This window comes from Medicago sativa, chromosome 1 (assembly GCF_051527215.1).
Source record: "Medicago sativa cultivar Bolivia chromosome 1, Bolivia_mono, whole genome shotgun sequence".
NCBI lineage: Eukaryota > Viridiplantae > Streptophyta > Magnoliopsida > Fabales > Fabaceae > Medicago > Medicago sativa.
Window position 1 is genome coordinate 31,247,099 of NC_140749.1, and position 16,171 is coordinate 31,263,269.

The 16,171-nt window shown below is 33.5% G+C and overlaps 1 protein-coding gene across 1 annotated transcript; it reads left to right on the forward strand.

Annotated features, from left to right (window-relative positions):
- The first annotated feature begins 12,146 nt into the window (after positions 1 to 12,146).
- LOC146954258 (B3 domain-containing protein At1g10455-like) lies at positions 12,147 to 12,881 on the forward strand. Its single transcript, XM_085744106.1, has one exon. The coding sequence runs from the start codon at positions 12,192 to 12,194 to the stop codon at positions 12,879 to 12,881; it is 690 nt and encodes a 229-aa protein (XP_085600232.1). The 5' UTR covers positions 12,147 to 12,191.
- The last annotated feature ends 3,290 nt before the right edge of the window (positions 12,882 to 16,171 follow it).

Genomic DNA, 16,171 nt, shown 5'->3' on the forward strand with positions numbered 1-16,171 from the left:
TTCGTGAGTGCGTTACTTGTGGTATGGAATGGATGAATGAGAGTTATGAAGAGAATTCTTTTACCGTTCAAACCCTCTAAGAGTTATTTATATACAAGGATTGGATATGAAACTAAATTCGCTATTATTATTACTCCTAGCATAACAAACAATATTAATTTATTATAAAAAATAGAAAGAAAAAAAAAGCAGGCAATATAAATCTCCTTCAAAAAAAAAAATCTACTTTAGCCTCGGCTGACTGCTTTCTTTTCTATTTTATATTTTATTTAAAATAGTTTATTTTCTATTTTATCCTTGAACCATATTATTTTAAATTTCTTGTTAACAAAAATATTATTTTAAATTTCAATTAAAAAAAATAAATCTCTTTAAAATATGATTATCTCACCACAATAGGAACAATGTTATCTATTTTGTACTAGCGAAAAGACAAGCACATGTGTCTGTCTTTTTCGTTTTTTTGTTGTGCTGATGCGTGTAAATTATATTATCTAATTATGAAACTTAATGACTAACAAAGATACAATTTTGTCATATCCATTTGACACCTCAACATATTTTAACTCTTTTATGTCTTTTGTAACAAAATATCATATTTCAGGAAGAGAGAAAATAATTTTCAAAAGATTGAAATGATTTTGTAACGAAAATTGTTTTATATATAGTTGTATCTAAACAAACTAAATAATTTTCAAAACATTGAAATAGATTCTTATCTGTTTTCATAAAATCTCTAAATTATCCCTTCTCTAATTTTGAAACTTAATGATTAACAAAACACAATTTTTCGTTCTCTAACTTGAACATATTGATGACCAAAAACACAAGTTTATCTCATCATAATCATTTGACACTTCAGCTTATTTTAACCTGATTTGTCTGGTAAGAGACTGATGCAGGCAACGGTGACGGAAAGTGCTCCGGTACGGTGGCGATGAGTCTTCATTGTGGAACGAAAGATGCATGTAGGCACGTTAGCACTCCAACGCTCAAGTTAATATTGAAACCGAGAAAGAGAGTGTAAAAGGTTTGGGAAAAATGAATCATACCTTGAGGGTGAAGCTAACTCACCATTATATAGGCGTGCGTGATAATAAATGCCTCAGTGAGTTGCGGCGTGTGTTTAGGAGGAGGTTAGAGGACATGTGTACGGTACCTGATGCACCGAGGCGCGCTCCAGTGGAGTAAGGTGTACATGTATTGTCGTGTTCCTTCAGGCGATGCGGCTTAGTCTAGTGGGTGTTTAGCCCATGTGTCACAATTCGATTGGCCTTCTGGCCAGTTTAGAACATAACCATTTTGTGTCTTTTGTATCAAATAATCATATTTCAAGGAGAGAGAAAATAACTGTAGAAAGATTGAGATGATTTTGTAACAAAAAATCATTTTATATAGTTGTTTTAAACAAACAAACTAAATATAATCTCTAATTATGAAAGTTAATGACAATTTTCCACATCCCGCATATATTTACCCTTTCATATTAGTTATATCTGAACAAACTAAATTATTTTTAAAAAATCTACACAAACTAAATTATTTAAAAAAAAATATGTTTTTATTACGATACACAAATACAAAATAGAGTCTGATTTTTTTTATACTGGGTTTGTTTGTTACGGATTAAAATATAAGTGAATTTGACATAAAATAAGTTAGAGATTATATTTTAGAGATTTTACGAAAAATAAGTATCTAAAGATGAATATAATTTTGTAACAAAAAATCTATTTTATATAGCTGTATCCAAAAAAATTAAATTATTTTTTAAAGAAGTGCTTGTTATTACGATAAACAAACACAAAATTGATTATGTTATTTTATTAAATCTCTAAATTATTGAATGTGAATATCATTTTTTGTCTATACAAACGAACGTTATATTTAATTTACATTTACAAAAAACATTTTTTATGATGTTTAGGAGTTGTTATCTCCTACTGAGTCCATCTGATGCAATAGAACTATCTCGCTATGAGTTTTTCATTTTTAGGATGCCATAGAACTAGCTTTCCTATGACTTTTTATGTTTTAGGTAATCCAATGAAAAATGACAATTGCTTAAATATTTAGTGTAAAAATATTAATAAGAATAAATAATAATAAAAAACATAAATAAATACATTTCATTTATCAATGATATAAAAAGTATGTGGACGAAAAAATTATCGTCGATACTTAACGAAACTGATGAATAAAATAAAAAACACATGACTTTTTTTTCTGGTGGTCGGGTTTGAACCTCGGACCTTACATTCATTATGTATTGTCCCTACCCACTGAGCTAAGCTCGCGAGGACAAAAACAACACATGACTATTCTCATTCATACGTATTTTTGCATCTAAATTTATTCATTAATAACATAATTTTGAGAAAGTTTATTCAAATTTTATTTTGAAAAAGTTACAAAATATTTCTCATTTATAAATTATACATAGGATTACTATTTATTACAAGGGATACAACTACTTTTCATTTGTAAATAAAAAAAAAACTACTTTTAAGATTACTTCTTTGGTAAAAATAATTTGTGTTTTTTTATTATCTTAATGTCATTTTATAAAATATTTGTTTACGTTGTTGCATTATTAATTTTTTTTTGGTGGAAGGGATACAACTACTTTTCATTTGTAAATAAAAAAAAAAACTACTTTTAAGATTACTTCTTTGGTAAAAATAATTTGTGTTTTTTTATTATCTTAATGTCATTTTATAAAATATTTGTTTACGTTGTTGCATTATTAAATTTTTTTTATTATCTTAATGTCATTTTATAAAATATTTGTTTACGTTGTTGCATTATTAATTTTTTTTTACCCCTCAGATGGGTCCGGTTGTTTCATCTACTGTGGCTGCTCCTGGATTTGATAGGTCTAATAATTTCAGTATACCACTACAAAATGTGTTTGATTTAATTACTCCGAGTGAGTTGCCACTCCAAAGGCCTATGCTTGAGCTTGTTTCCCCTGTAGAGCACGATGACGTGCAACCTGTAGAAGTGAGGAAGTTGACTCAGGAACCGAGGGAGGTGGAGGTGAACCCCTTGGTAACTGAAAATACAGAATCGCTTCTGGATAGTGTGGAACACAATCATATGAGTCTGCGGGAGCTAGGGGAGAGTCCCAAGGAGTCTAATGTGTGTGGTACACACTCATCCCCTCTTGGGCGTGAGGACATACGACCTAACGGGGTGGAGCAGATAACTCAAACGTCGTTGGTGACCCCAGTGACTGATGGTGTATCTGAACCACTTCAGGATGGTGTGGAACAAGATCATGTGAGCCCACGGGAGCTGGAGGAGAGTCCCAAGAGTGCTCGTGAGATTGTTACAAGGCCATCCAATGTTGAGCATGATGATATGCAAGAGGATCCTGTTAATACTTTGAAGGACATTGTCGTGATGGATGATGTGACTGAGGAACCTACTGTCACGAAAACAACATCTTTGGAGGTGAATAATTTAACTACAGTTTCTGTACATGAGGTGGTTGGTATGCAACGGCAAGAGGTTCATCCTAGCAAAAATATCCAGCATGGTCTTGATTTGTGGGAGAGAGTCCGAGAGTATGATGCAAGGACAGCAGCGGAAGCAGCTCACCCTACATGTTCTTACAAGAAACCAAAAACAGAAAATTAAGGTACGACAAGTAATGTCAAAGCAGCCTTCTAAATCCCGTGCACGGGGAGACAACAAATAGGCAAATATGGGTCACACCATAACTGGTGAAGTTTGGATAGACACTCTTCCCCCGGGTGTGGGTCTTGACTTCTTTAGAGATAGATGTGGACTTCCGAATTACAGATTCCCTTGTCTGGTTTTTCGGGGTCTATTGTTTCTGTTTATTTTTCTGTTTTGCTTCTGTTGTTTCCTTTTGAGGGTTTTGGTCTAGTCCCCCCTCTTTTTGTATTTATTTTTTCCCCTTTTTTTAATAAATTTTTTTGAGTGTGGAGGTATAGGATGGAGGTGTCTCGGGGTGCCAACCTAGTTGGGATGTCGATGATACCGCTTGATGCTTATCCACTCTCCTGGCTTATCAAAAAAAAAAAATTTATTATCTTAATGTCATTTTATAAAATATTTGTTTACGTTGTTGCATTATTAATTTTTTTTTGTGGTGGTCAGGGTTCGAACCCTGGACCTTGCATATATTATGCATTTGTCCTTACCAACTAAGCTAAGCTCACGAGGACTTGTTGCATTATTAATTATTATAACATTTAGAAGTATGACTATGAAAAACACAAGATAAATGATCAATAAGTCACTAAATAATATAGTTGTACAATTCATACACGAAACTCATAAAAACATCTTTATCGTTAACAAGATCTTTATTATTTTTAATATTTTGATACATTTTTAGTCTACCACTTTATAATATTTAAAAACAACTATTTCAATAATTTTATCATGGGTAAATTAAACTAACCTCTCTTAATGTCTTCCTAAAAAACACAAGCACCCCCTCTATTTCTAACTAAACACTATTCTCCCTTATTCTGTTATCAAATTGACAAGCAATTACCATATTTTTCGACTCTTTTTTTAGCAATTCACTTCCTTGCACGAGTACGAACTCCCTTATTTTTCGACCATTTTTTCTTATCATTTTGCACTTTGGTGATTTTTTCAAACTTAAGAGACCACTCATTGTTCCTCTTTTTTTGGTGGTGGTCGGGGTTCAAACACCGGACCTTGCATATATTAAGCATTGTCCCTACCAACTGAGCTAAGCTCACGAGAACACTCGATGTTTCTCTATCAAGGTGGTTTAATTTGAAATTCTAACGTAATAAAATGGTATATCAAATATTATTTCCTTTTTATAGGTCAAGCACAATGTCCATCCACCAAAACTCTTCCAAATTCTATATTCTCTTTTACCATCTTGTGTAATTGTTTGTGTTTGATTATATTTGGTGATAAAATCAATTGTTGTTGTTGTTTCTCCATTTCGGGAAGAAAACCTCATTCAACTTAATTGCCAAAAGAGAAAACAAATACTAAAATGATTGAAATGAAATTGTGTATTTGCAATTGAAATTAAATTGGATAAATGAGGGGAGGTTAGTATGTTTAAAAAATTAAAGGGGGTGCTTGTGTTTAAGAAAATATCTAGGGAGGTCAATGTAATTTTCCCTTTTATCATGTCAGCTTTATCATTAATTTTTTCTTATTTTCTCATTGCATATAACATTGCAATGCATTTTTTCTTATTTTCTCATTGCATATAACATTGCAATGCGCTTTGACACATAACAATTGCTTCGAATCCCAACCCTTGTGGAGAACAGGCCCGGGTTTGTTGGTAGTTATAAACAGTAATTTATATGAAATTTTAATTAAAATTATAAGTATATATACATTTGATTTTTAAAATGTAATAAACTCAACAAATCATGTTTATCTTTTTCAACGACACAAATAATATCGCAAATATCATATAAATTCTTATTTTTTTTCATAACACCAACAATATAACATTATTATAGAAAAAAATTTTAAGGATAAAATTGAATATTATGTAGAAAGATGTAGCAATTAAACATTTTTGGAAAATAATATTGAAATAAGTTTCTCTAAAATAATAAAAAAAAAGTTTTTATTATTGGGTATAAAATTGTAGCTATTGCAATGTGCTTGTTCTTATTTTAATGAGATTTAACTATTTTTTAATTAATAATTTCGATAATATTATAAAAGGAAAAAATAGCAAATATAATAATTTAAATGAAGTGTAATATTGGAAAGGAAAAAACTAGCCAAATTACCCTTAAACAAATTTTCCTAAATCAATGTTATATTGTTAGTGTTATTAAAAAATGTAAAAAAAAATTGTTAAATTATATTTTTCGTTGAAAAATATAAGCATGGTTTGTTGAATTTTTTTCAATTTAAAAGTCACAAATATTTGTTGATAATTTACACGAGTTAGCGCAATAAGTAGAGCGGAATGACGAACACGTCAGTGTCTGTCTTTTCATTAGTTAATGGACAGGAACAATTTTTCTAGTCTTATTGTATTTGGATAGTAACGCAATCCTTTGTCATGATAAAATCGCGAGTCCGATATATAACACCACCTCCTCTTGACCAAAGTTATCATTACTTCGCTTCTCAAAATTGACCTTGTCCTCAAGGTCAAAGACTCCATAAATAAAGACGCTTTGGAGTGGAGATAAAACTTTTTTTTTTAGGAAATAGTAGATTCGGTGGTGACTGTGGCGAGGACGACACCAAAGGAAGAGCAGAGATTGACAACGGTGGCGGCTGAGTTTTGAGCAGATCCAATCGCTTCAATGGTGAGTTAGGTGACTTCGACAGTGACAGGCACATTGGAGTTGTGGTAGAGTCTTTGTATGGTGGTGCCCTCGGCGGTGGCGCTGAAGTGGTGTTGACATGCGCTTGCTTAAAAGGTGCTACTCTTGAGAGCATTTTTGAGAAATTTGTAACAATTCATTCATGGGTAGGATATGTGATGGTGATGAAGGTAAAACTGTAGACATGGTTGAATAAGATCGAGTAGTGCAGGATGGGTTATATGAGTATGCCATGGGAGGTTCTCTCAATAAAAGCTCGATTGATACGTAGAATAAAGGAAAATACACACTTCAAGTCAGTGTCAAACTCCAAAGTTCATTAACTACTACCTATGTCCCTATATATAAGATCCTTTTGTCAAAACCACAGAAATTAAAAAAGTTGACAATTGTATTAAAATTGTTTGTAATCATTATTGTTTTCACAATTTTATTCTTTAAGAGAGAAATTTAGTTTATATTTTCAACGTGTTATTTATTGCTGATTGAAGAAATAATTATACAAAGAAATAAATAATGACAATCGAAAAATCATATTTGATAGGGTTATTAGATATAAATTGATCTAAGAAATTAGTAATAGGAAAAGATTTAGGGGTTAAGAGAAAATAAGTAAAATATAATATGATTTTGTAAGATTTGATGGGCCGACCCAATATAAGAAGAAAGGTTTGAGACTATCAGTTAATAGAAACATGTTATCCGTTTATAATTTAGCAGATAACATACTTGAATCAGTAGATAAAAAATTTAAATAAGCAATTTTGTAACTCCTTGCATCACATCATATGATAAGACATAGAGCCCGTTTGATATAGCTTTTTTAAGAAAAAAAACACTTATTTTAAAAAAATAATCACTTTTAAGAGTTTTGCATAGGTTTGTTACAGTTTTTTAAAAAAATCAGAATCTAAAAAAAAAATTAAAAACAATTTCAAATGAGAAGCTGTTAAGAGCAACTTCTCAAAAAATAGATTTTTTTTAGAGGAGAGAGAAAATATTGTTTAAAAGATTGAACTAATTTTGTAACAAAAAATCCTTTTTATATAGTTGTATCCAAACAAACTAGATTATTTGTTTAAAAAAAGCGATTTTTATTACGGTAAACAAACGCAAAATAGAATCTGATTTTTCATAAAGGGCCCATTTGTTACGGATTAAAATAAAAGTGATTTTGACATAAAATAATTTAGAGATTATACTTTAGAGATTTTTATGAAAAATCAGAATCTATTTTGTGTTTGTTTACCGTAACAAAAATCACTTTTTTTAAACAAATAATCTAGTTTGTTTGGATACAACTATATAAAAGGAATTTTTTGTTACAAAATTAGTTCAATCTTTTTTTTTTTTTTTTGAAATTAGTTCAATCTTTTAAATCATATTTTGAGTCCGTTTGTTATAGCTTTTTTTAAGAAAAAATCACTTTTTTTTAAGAAAATAATCACTTTTAAGAGTATTGCATCCGTTTGTTACAGATTTTTAAAAAAAAAAATCAGAATCTAAAAAAAATCTAAAAACAGCTTAAAATGAGAAGCTGTTGAGAGCAGCTTCTCAAAAAATAGATTTTTTTTAGAGGAGAGAGAAATATGGATCTAAAGATTGAACTAATTTTGTAACAAAAAAATTGCTATTATATAGCTATATCCAAACAAACTAAATTATTGTTTTAAAAAAGTGATTTTTACTACGGTAAACAAACGCAAAATAGATTATGATTTTTCAGAAAATCTCTAAAAAATAATCTCTAAATTATTTTATGTGAAAATCACTTTTATTTTAATCTGTAACAAACGGGCCCTTTCTCTCGATCTCCTCTAAAAAAAATCTATTTTTTGAGAAGCTGCTCTTAACAGCTTCTCATTTGAAGCTGTTTTTAGATTTTTTTTAGATTTTGATTTTTTTAAAAATCTGTAACAAACGGATGCAAAACTCTTAAAAGTGATTATTTGTTTAAAAAAAGTGATTTTTTTCTTAAAAAAGCTATAACAAACGGACCCAAAATCTCTAAAATATAATCTCTAAATTATTTTATGTCAAAATCACTTTTATTTTAATCTGTAACAAACGGGCTCATAATCATCTTCAACCTGAAATTGAATTTCAAATATAACCATGAAGCAACAAAGTCATCATAACTTGAGTAAAGCTCCGAGAAAACTAAGAGAGGAATGCTACTCTAGCCTAAACAGAAAACTTATTATGACATGCCGTCTAAAATCCTATTCCTCATAATTAAATACTACTAAAGACAGTGGCGGAGCCATACAAAAAAGTTTGGGGTGGCCGCCTTCAAAATAAATTAATATATATAAATCATATTGTATACAACACCCTTAAGTTGCAATAAATATAAAGTCGATTATTACAAATTTAAAACTATATAATACATAAAGTCGATCTCAAAAAGAGTATGTTGTATTATGTTAGAAGTTCACAAGATTTATTATAATATGAAGTATAAACTCCTCAAGCTTACATTTTGTAGTGTATACGGTACATAAAGTTTTTTTTTTTTGGACTAATAAATAAACTCTAACTTGGTTACTAGGAAAGCTTGAAATGATAAATTTCGAGGTTATCAACATTGGATTTAGTAAAATTACTTTGCATTAATCTGGCAGTTCGGAATATGCCCCGGTTGATTTTTGAATATTTGGGAGGGTTCTTATCGTTTGTCAACTTTTCTAAGGGCTCAACATCAGAGTTCACCATAACCATGCATGTGCTCTACACTCTCATATTATGAATAATCTTATAAGCATCATTGCTCCAAACCTGCATTACTTCGGTTCTATATTTAATCTTGTTTAAACACACCCACTCTAACATACAATTTAAAATGTATGAATAATCATTTGACACTATTTGATACCAAACCTAAACTCATTGCAATAAGTTCCATCAATTTATATGCTAGTTTCTCCACTTCTTCTGCATATTCTTGGCATGCTTCCCTGTTAATATTAGAAAAAGTGGGATGGCATGGTTGTAAATTTCATTTTAACCCAAGGGTATTTTGGTGATTTCCAGCAAATAATGGGGAGGCCATGGCCATCCCATGTCCTCACGTGACTCCGCCACTGACTAAAGATATACACATATTAAGGAATCAAAGACAAGCTTGTCCAAACACATATATACATCCAACAACCTTAGCAATGTGAGACTACAAATATAACTTCAATATTTTTTTTTTTTTATTCATGGAAATCAAATTTGTGATAAATTCTGCATTCAATATTATTATTATCATAGAGAAGGGAAACAAGATCAGAATGTAAAAATCTATCCTATCCTATAATCAATCACTGTAAGGAGAAAAGGTTGAAAAATTATGTTATTATTCATAAATATAATTTTACAATATGTTTTTGAAGCCGTGATGAAGTTTTCAAAAGTAAGCTTACAATATGTTTATGGTGGTGTTATAATATGTCACGTGAGTAGTTACTTAACTCCATATTTTAATCTTAGCCACCATTGGTGCAGTCCTTCACATACGGCTCTTCACTAATGAAACGAAACAACGATCCAGATCATCCTTGTCCACACATCCAACGGTCTCTGTCAAATGCAGATGGTTCGCAAACGTCATGATTAGATCAACGGTTCTGATAACGCCTTGCAAACGTAAACCAAGACGCCCTTAAGGTGCAAGGTACTCAAGTACTATCATAGCCTTTACACGCGGCAGTTAGAAACCTAAAGGTCATGTCTCCTCAGTCTCTCCCTCGAGACATGGGCATTTATTACTGAATGACAAACGACCAACTCTCTGACATGGGCAAACGTGGCAATGCCGAACACCTGTTCACTAGATGACAGCCCCAGCACTAGATGACGAGCACACAAGAAGGATTAGCAAGCACAGGCCCGCGTGCACATTGCCTTCAAACCTTATGTCGACATAATCACCAAAGTGCTAAGTCTCGACATAAGCTCGTCTATACCGATCAAGTAGGTCGCTTATGGTAGAATTCGAACGGCGTTCCTCAGAAAACCATCTGGCTCTGTTGCGAACACGTTAATAAAAACACCATATTCAAGTGAGCTGATCCGAAAGTCTTGACAGGCAAACTCCAGTGAACGGCATCGTTAACCCACAATCAAGGGTAAAACGCTGACATGATAAGTTCGAGAACAGTCAGACATTTCCTATCTATCAGGTCCTCTCGTCTCTGCTCTTCCATATTTACCTCGATACATTCCAAACTCCACAAAGACCTCCGCGATCGGTTCCCCCGCTGCGACTTAAGTCATCACTCTTCCTCAAGAGCGACGACTTGGTGGGCTACTGTTCTGGACCGGTCAAAGACCTGGGCCTAATTGCTTAGGCCCAATAACAAACCAAGCCCAAATGCTGCATTTGGCAATTTACTCGCAACACACTCCTTCTCCGTAGGGGGGGGGGGGGGTGCTCGGAGCAACTGAGACCAGTTCAAACGAACAGTAACGTCTCTTTTCCCACGTTCCCACGAATATCTCTCTGGCGGTTACACTTCTCACGATTTCGTAACCGCCGGACACACGTGTGCCATTACATCGGCTCTGCATTCACCCACCTCTATAAATAGGAGGCTCCTCGCATCCTCCGGGGTAGAATCTCTGTCACTCTCAAACCCCCCATTCTGAATCTCTACTGACTTGAGCGTCAGAGTGTCTGCAGGTACACACCCCTCATTCGGTCCAACGCTCACTAAAGTATTCTCGCCTCCGTGAACCACCGCATTAAAGAAAGCACCGGCAGCCACCTTCTGATCAGGTACGACCACGAGGACATACCAAGATTTTCTTTTGAACATACAAAATAAGATTGTAAACTAGCTATTACCCTTTGATTTATATCCAAATAAAATAAGATTGTAACTTCATCATCATAAGCAAAACTGAACAAAATTAATTCCTTAATTAATCTAGTTGATGAATAAATTAATTCTCTATATCCGTACTGATGATCTAGATCCTTGCTAGGTTCTATGATCATCATATAGCTTATATAAAACCTTTACTAGCTGTTTATAGCTTGATTTATTGTTTGATCATGGAACTTCATCCCCGACAATGTTTTTTCTCCCTCTTGACTTTTCTCATTTTTAGTTAAATAAACTTCTAAAAGAATCATAATCATATCTTTTTTTTTTATTTCCATCAAGTAGTTTAGTGGCTAAATTCACCTTTGAGGTGAATAAAGGGTTTGTCCAGGGTTTGAATTTCAGCCCATACATATATAATGCCTTGTATATTCGAACTAAACTAAACTCACAGAGACAATCATAATCATATCCACAAGTCAATCTAACTTATTCCGCACTCTAACGGAGAAAAAGGAATATATTTTTTGTTACAATTTGAATTAGATAACTAAAATATCCTGACAAAAAAATATATTTAGAAAATCTAATATAAATAGATATAAATATATTTTGGTCATTTAATAAGAGTAGCTGCCATTAAAATCTAATATAAAATAAGAGTAGCTGCCATTAAAATCTAATATAAAATAGAAAAGTGATTTTAATATTTTATTACTGAATTCGAAGCGATTTATTAACAAAAAGATTTGATTGATAAAATAAACATAATCTAGAAAAGATTTGATTGATAAAATAAACATAATGTTGAGCTACAAAGTATCAGTTAACTAGCCGTTATGAAGGAAGGTTCCTAGAGGGCCAAATAGTAAATTTGTTTGCGAAAAAGATAAACCCTAACTATTATATATAAGTGAAAGTGAGAGGGGCTTTGTTTAATTCAACTGATCACAGTACACTTAATTGAAAGGAAACCCTAAACACGCATAGCTTCTCTCTTCTCTCTTTAAACCCTAAACACCAACTTTCCTTTTCTTCTTCAATTGACTTCATGGCTATGGCTGCTCATACCATAAACAAAAACCTTGTTGGTTCACCTTCTTCTTGTACCCATGATCATGATCATGATCAGAGAAACAAGAAAAGAAAACGTGATGATTCTGATGGAAGAAGAAGAAATAACAATTGGGGGAGACTCACTTCTCATTCCGTTGAAACCAATGTTGTTTGTGTCTGTTTATCACTAGGTGGTGCTTCTTGTTCTTCCCTCTCTTGTTCAACAATGAACAACAAGAAAAAGAAGACATGCAATTACAATGATGTTGATGTTGAAACCCTAAGAAATTGGGAATGTTCAACTCAGTTGATGCTATACGATGATCCATGGAAAATAAAGAAAGTGTTGACACAAACTGATCTTGGCAATAACAGTAGACTTTTGCTCAACAAAGAATTGGCCCAAGATTTTGTGGTTTCTGTGTTGGGTGCTGAAGCGGCTGAGAATGAAGGAGTCAATGTTGCTGTGTGGGATGTCGACACCGACTCTCTCCATTCCCTCGTTTTTAAGATACGGCCTTCCAATAAAAGCCCTGTTTTCAAAGAGACATGGATCAAGGATTTTGTAGTTCGAAGGGGTTTAAAGAAAGGAGATGAAATCGGAATGCATTGGGATCCATACAAGAAACGGTTTGATTTCAAAGTTCTTCGTGCCTATCGTCGTCAAGTTATAGACCAACATTAGTTTCCAGTTTTTATGATTGTTTTGATTAATCTAACAATATCATCCGATATGTGTTGTCTTGATGTTGTTAACTTTACACATATTTGAGGCTGTCTTAGGGTTCTTGATATGTTTGTATTAAACTCTGATTACAATAAATAAAGCCTTTATTTTTTGGTACTTCTAATCATCTGAATTTCATTAAGCCATGTGTTATTATATAAGAATGAAAATTGACAACATTGTTTTATTGGTTTCAAAGTGTTTCATGATGTCATTCGATCATACATTCTGGTTTGTGTTACTTGAATTGCCAAGAACTGGTTTGCAGAGAGATTGGATTGCAGGGTCATTGAATTGTGAACCCATAAGTGCTGAAATGTATACTGAAACGGTTGATTATATGCATAAAATACAAGCAAGTACAAATCAATCTATAAAAGTCTAAGTAGTGACTGGAAGTGAATGCAATAGACTCATAACCCCTTTTTGAGACAAGCCCATATTATTCCTGTATGTCAATAGTACGGTTGGTTCATATGCATAAGTTTCAGCTGTAATTAACATATATATGCTAAGAATGGACTTAATTATAATTATTATATTACATAGTTGCTTATCTGTATCTAACGATTCAAGCTATGTTAAGGGTAAATTATAAACCGATAACAGCAAGTTTTCCGGTAAATTGCACACAAAACATGGAGCGATGTTTTTTAAATAGTAAAAGGTATTTTTTTTTTTTTGTCCAAATCAAGTAGGTATTGCTAATTGGAGAAGTTGGGGAATGATAATATGCTCTGGAGATTTTTAGGCGATTTATTTACTGTTCATGACCTAACCCTCACACTAGGTAACCTTTAATCTGCCGTCAACCACCACCAACCAACCATGACAAACACCACAACCACCATCCCTAACTTCATCGTACCTTGGCCTTGCATGATTGACCACACAGACACACCAATTGTTAATCAACCTAACAACATGTCCAACCCTAACGGTGTCACACTGACCAAAAACCAACAGAAAACCTTTGCACAAGCCCTTTCTAATGTTTGTGATGTTCCTTTAAGCCAATTACCTCAACCAATCAAAAAGGGTAATCGCGTGGCTATCGAAATTCCGGAAGAGGAGTATTTTGCTGGATTAGATGAGTGCAAACACAACTTGCACGGGAGAATGATTTGGCCTAAGGGGTCGTCTCCGGTTTCGTTGGATAACTTGCGTGCCAAGCTGTCTGTTCTGTGGAAATCATTGGGAAAATGGGGAGTCTCATCTATTGGAAGGGGATTCTACGAATTCACTTTTTCATCCATCGAAGATCTTAGAAGGGTGCGATCTGTGGGATCTTGGGCTCTTAATCCAGGTATGTTGAAGCTTTTCGCTTGGACCAAAGACTTTAGCCCTAGCACGCAACAACAAACCACTGCACAGGTATGGATTCGTATTTTTGGCCTTTCTCAAGAATACTGGAGACAGAGAATTTTGTTTGCTATTGCTAGTGGGGTTGGCACTCCCATTTGCACTGATTCCATTACGAGCAAACCTAGAATAGAGAGAGCATTTGGTCATTACGCACGTGTTTTGGTAGATTTGAGTCTAGCACAGGATTTGGTTCACAGGATTTTAGTTGAAAGGAAGGGATTTGCTTTTTTTGTTGACATTGAGTATGAAAATCTCCCTGATTTTTGTACTCATTGCCAATGTACTGGTCACCACATTGATATTTGTAAGAGATTGAAGGATTTGAATCAGGGTGTACCCCAGAAGCTGCAGGGCAAAGCTAAGGTTCCTGAGAAAATTTATGTTCAAAAGAAACCTGTAGCTGTCAACATGGAGAATTCTGCTACCAAAACAGTTGAGAGAAACAAAGAGGATATTGCTTTGGAAGAAGAAATAAATGTAGCCATTGAAGCACACAATGCAGCATTTGCCTCTAACTCAGTTAACAAGTCTGCTTCACAAGTTGTACCAGTTATTGAACCTGTTGTCAGTGTTGGAGAGACTGATTTTGTGGGCAATACACAAAGTCAGGTTGACTTGGAATGTTCTCAGAGTCTTACCAGTGTTCCTCCTAATGCTAACTTGGCACAGAAAGACATTGATTTCCTGAAAGAATCATGGGCAAACTAGCTGATTTAGATGTTACAGTGGAATCCCAGAACAGGTTTCTTGCTCTTCAAGATTTTAATACTGAAGACATTGCCCAGCCTGTCCTCTCACCAGTTCTCAGCCCAGTAATTGATGATGAGGGTTTTCAGCAAGTGATTACAAAGGAATCTAAGAAACCTCTAAAGGCTGCTATGTCGAAAAGCACATACTCTACCAGATCAAAGGTTGTCACATCAAGACCTTTGAAATGAAGTGCATGTTTTGGAACTTGAGGGGACTAGCTAACTCCCCAACTAAGTTAGCTTTAAAAAAGTTACTTAATAAGCATAAACCAGATTTGTGTTTTGTTTCTGAACCTTGGATGAAGGTATTTAAGTTTTCTTTAAGCTGGATTGACAAACTTGGCATGAAACTTTTTTGTGTTAACTATAGAGGAACCCTGTTACCTAACCTTTGGTGTTTTTGTTCTAAAAACATCACTCCTGTTATTTTCAATTTAGATGACCAACAGATTACTGTTCAAGTTACTTTAAATGGCAAACTTTTTGGCATTACTGGAGTTTATGCATCAACCTGTTACTTGAAGAGAAGAGTTCTTTGGAGCAGATTGCAAGATATTCAAAATTCAATCAACTGCCCTTGGTGTTGTTTAGGGGACTTCAATGTTATTCTCGGGGCACAGGAGCAAAGAAGCAATTTCAGAACTCCAAATGTAGCAATGCAGGATTTTCAAAGCTGGACAAATAACAATAACTTAATACATATTCACACTAGAGGAGCTGCTTTTACTTGGTCAAATGGTAGAAGAGGCAGGTTCCATATTCAAAGGAGATTGGATAGAGATATCTGCAGTCAAGATTGGTTCCATGCCTGCAATCTTGTTTCTTGTTCTATCCTCACTATGTTAAGGTCTGATCACCATCCTATACTTTTAGAATTTAAAAATGATGATATTCAATTTGTGTCTCAGTTTAAATTTCTTAAAGTTTGGACCTCACACCCTGATTGCTATAATATTGTTAAGAGAAGTTGGGACCAAATTTTTGTTGGTTGCCCCATGTTTGTGCTGAATCAAAAGCTGAAGCATCTGAAATTGGCTCTGAAAGACTGGAATAAGACCACTTTTGGAGACATTCACCTTCAGGTCACAGAAGCTACTGATAAGTTAAATGTTATTCAAGATGAAATTGATAACT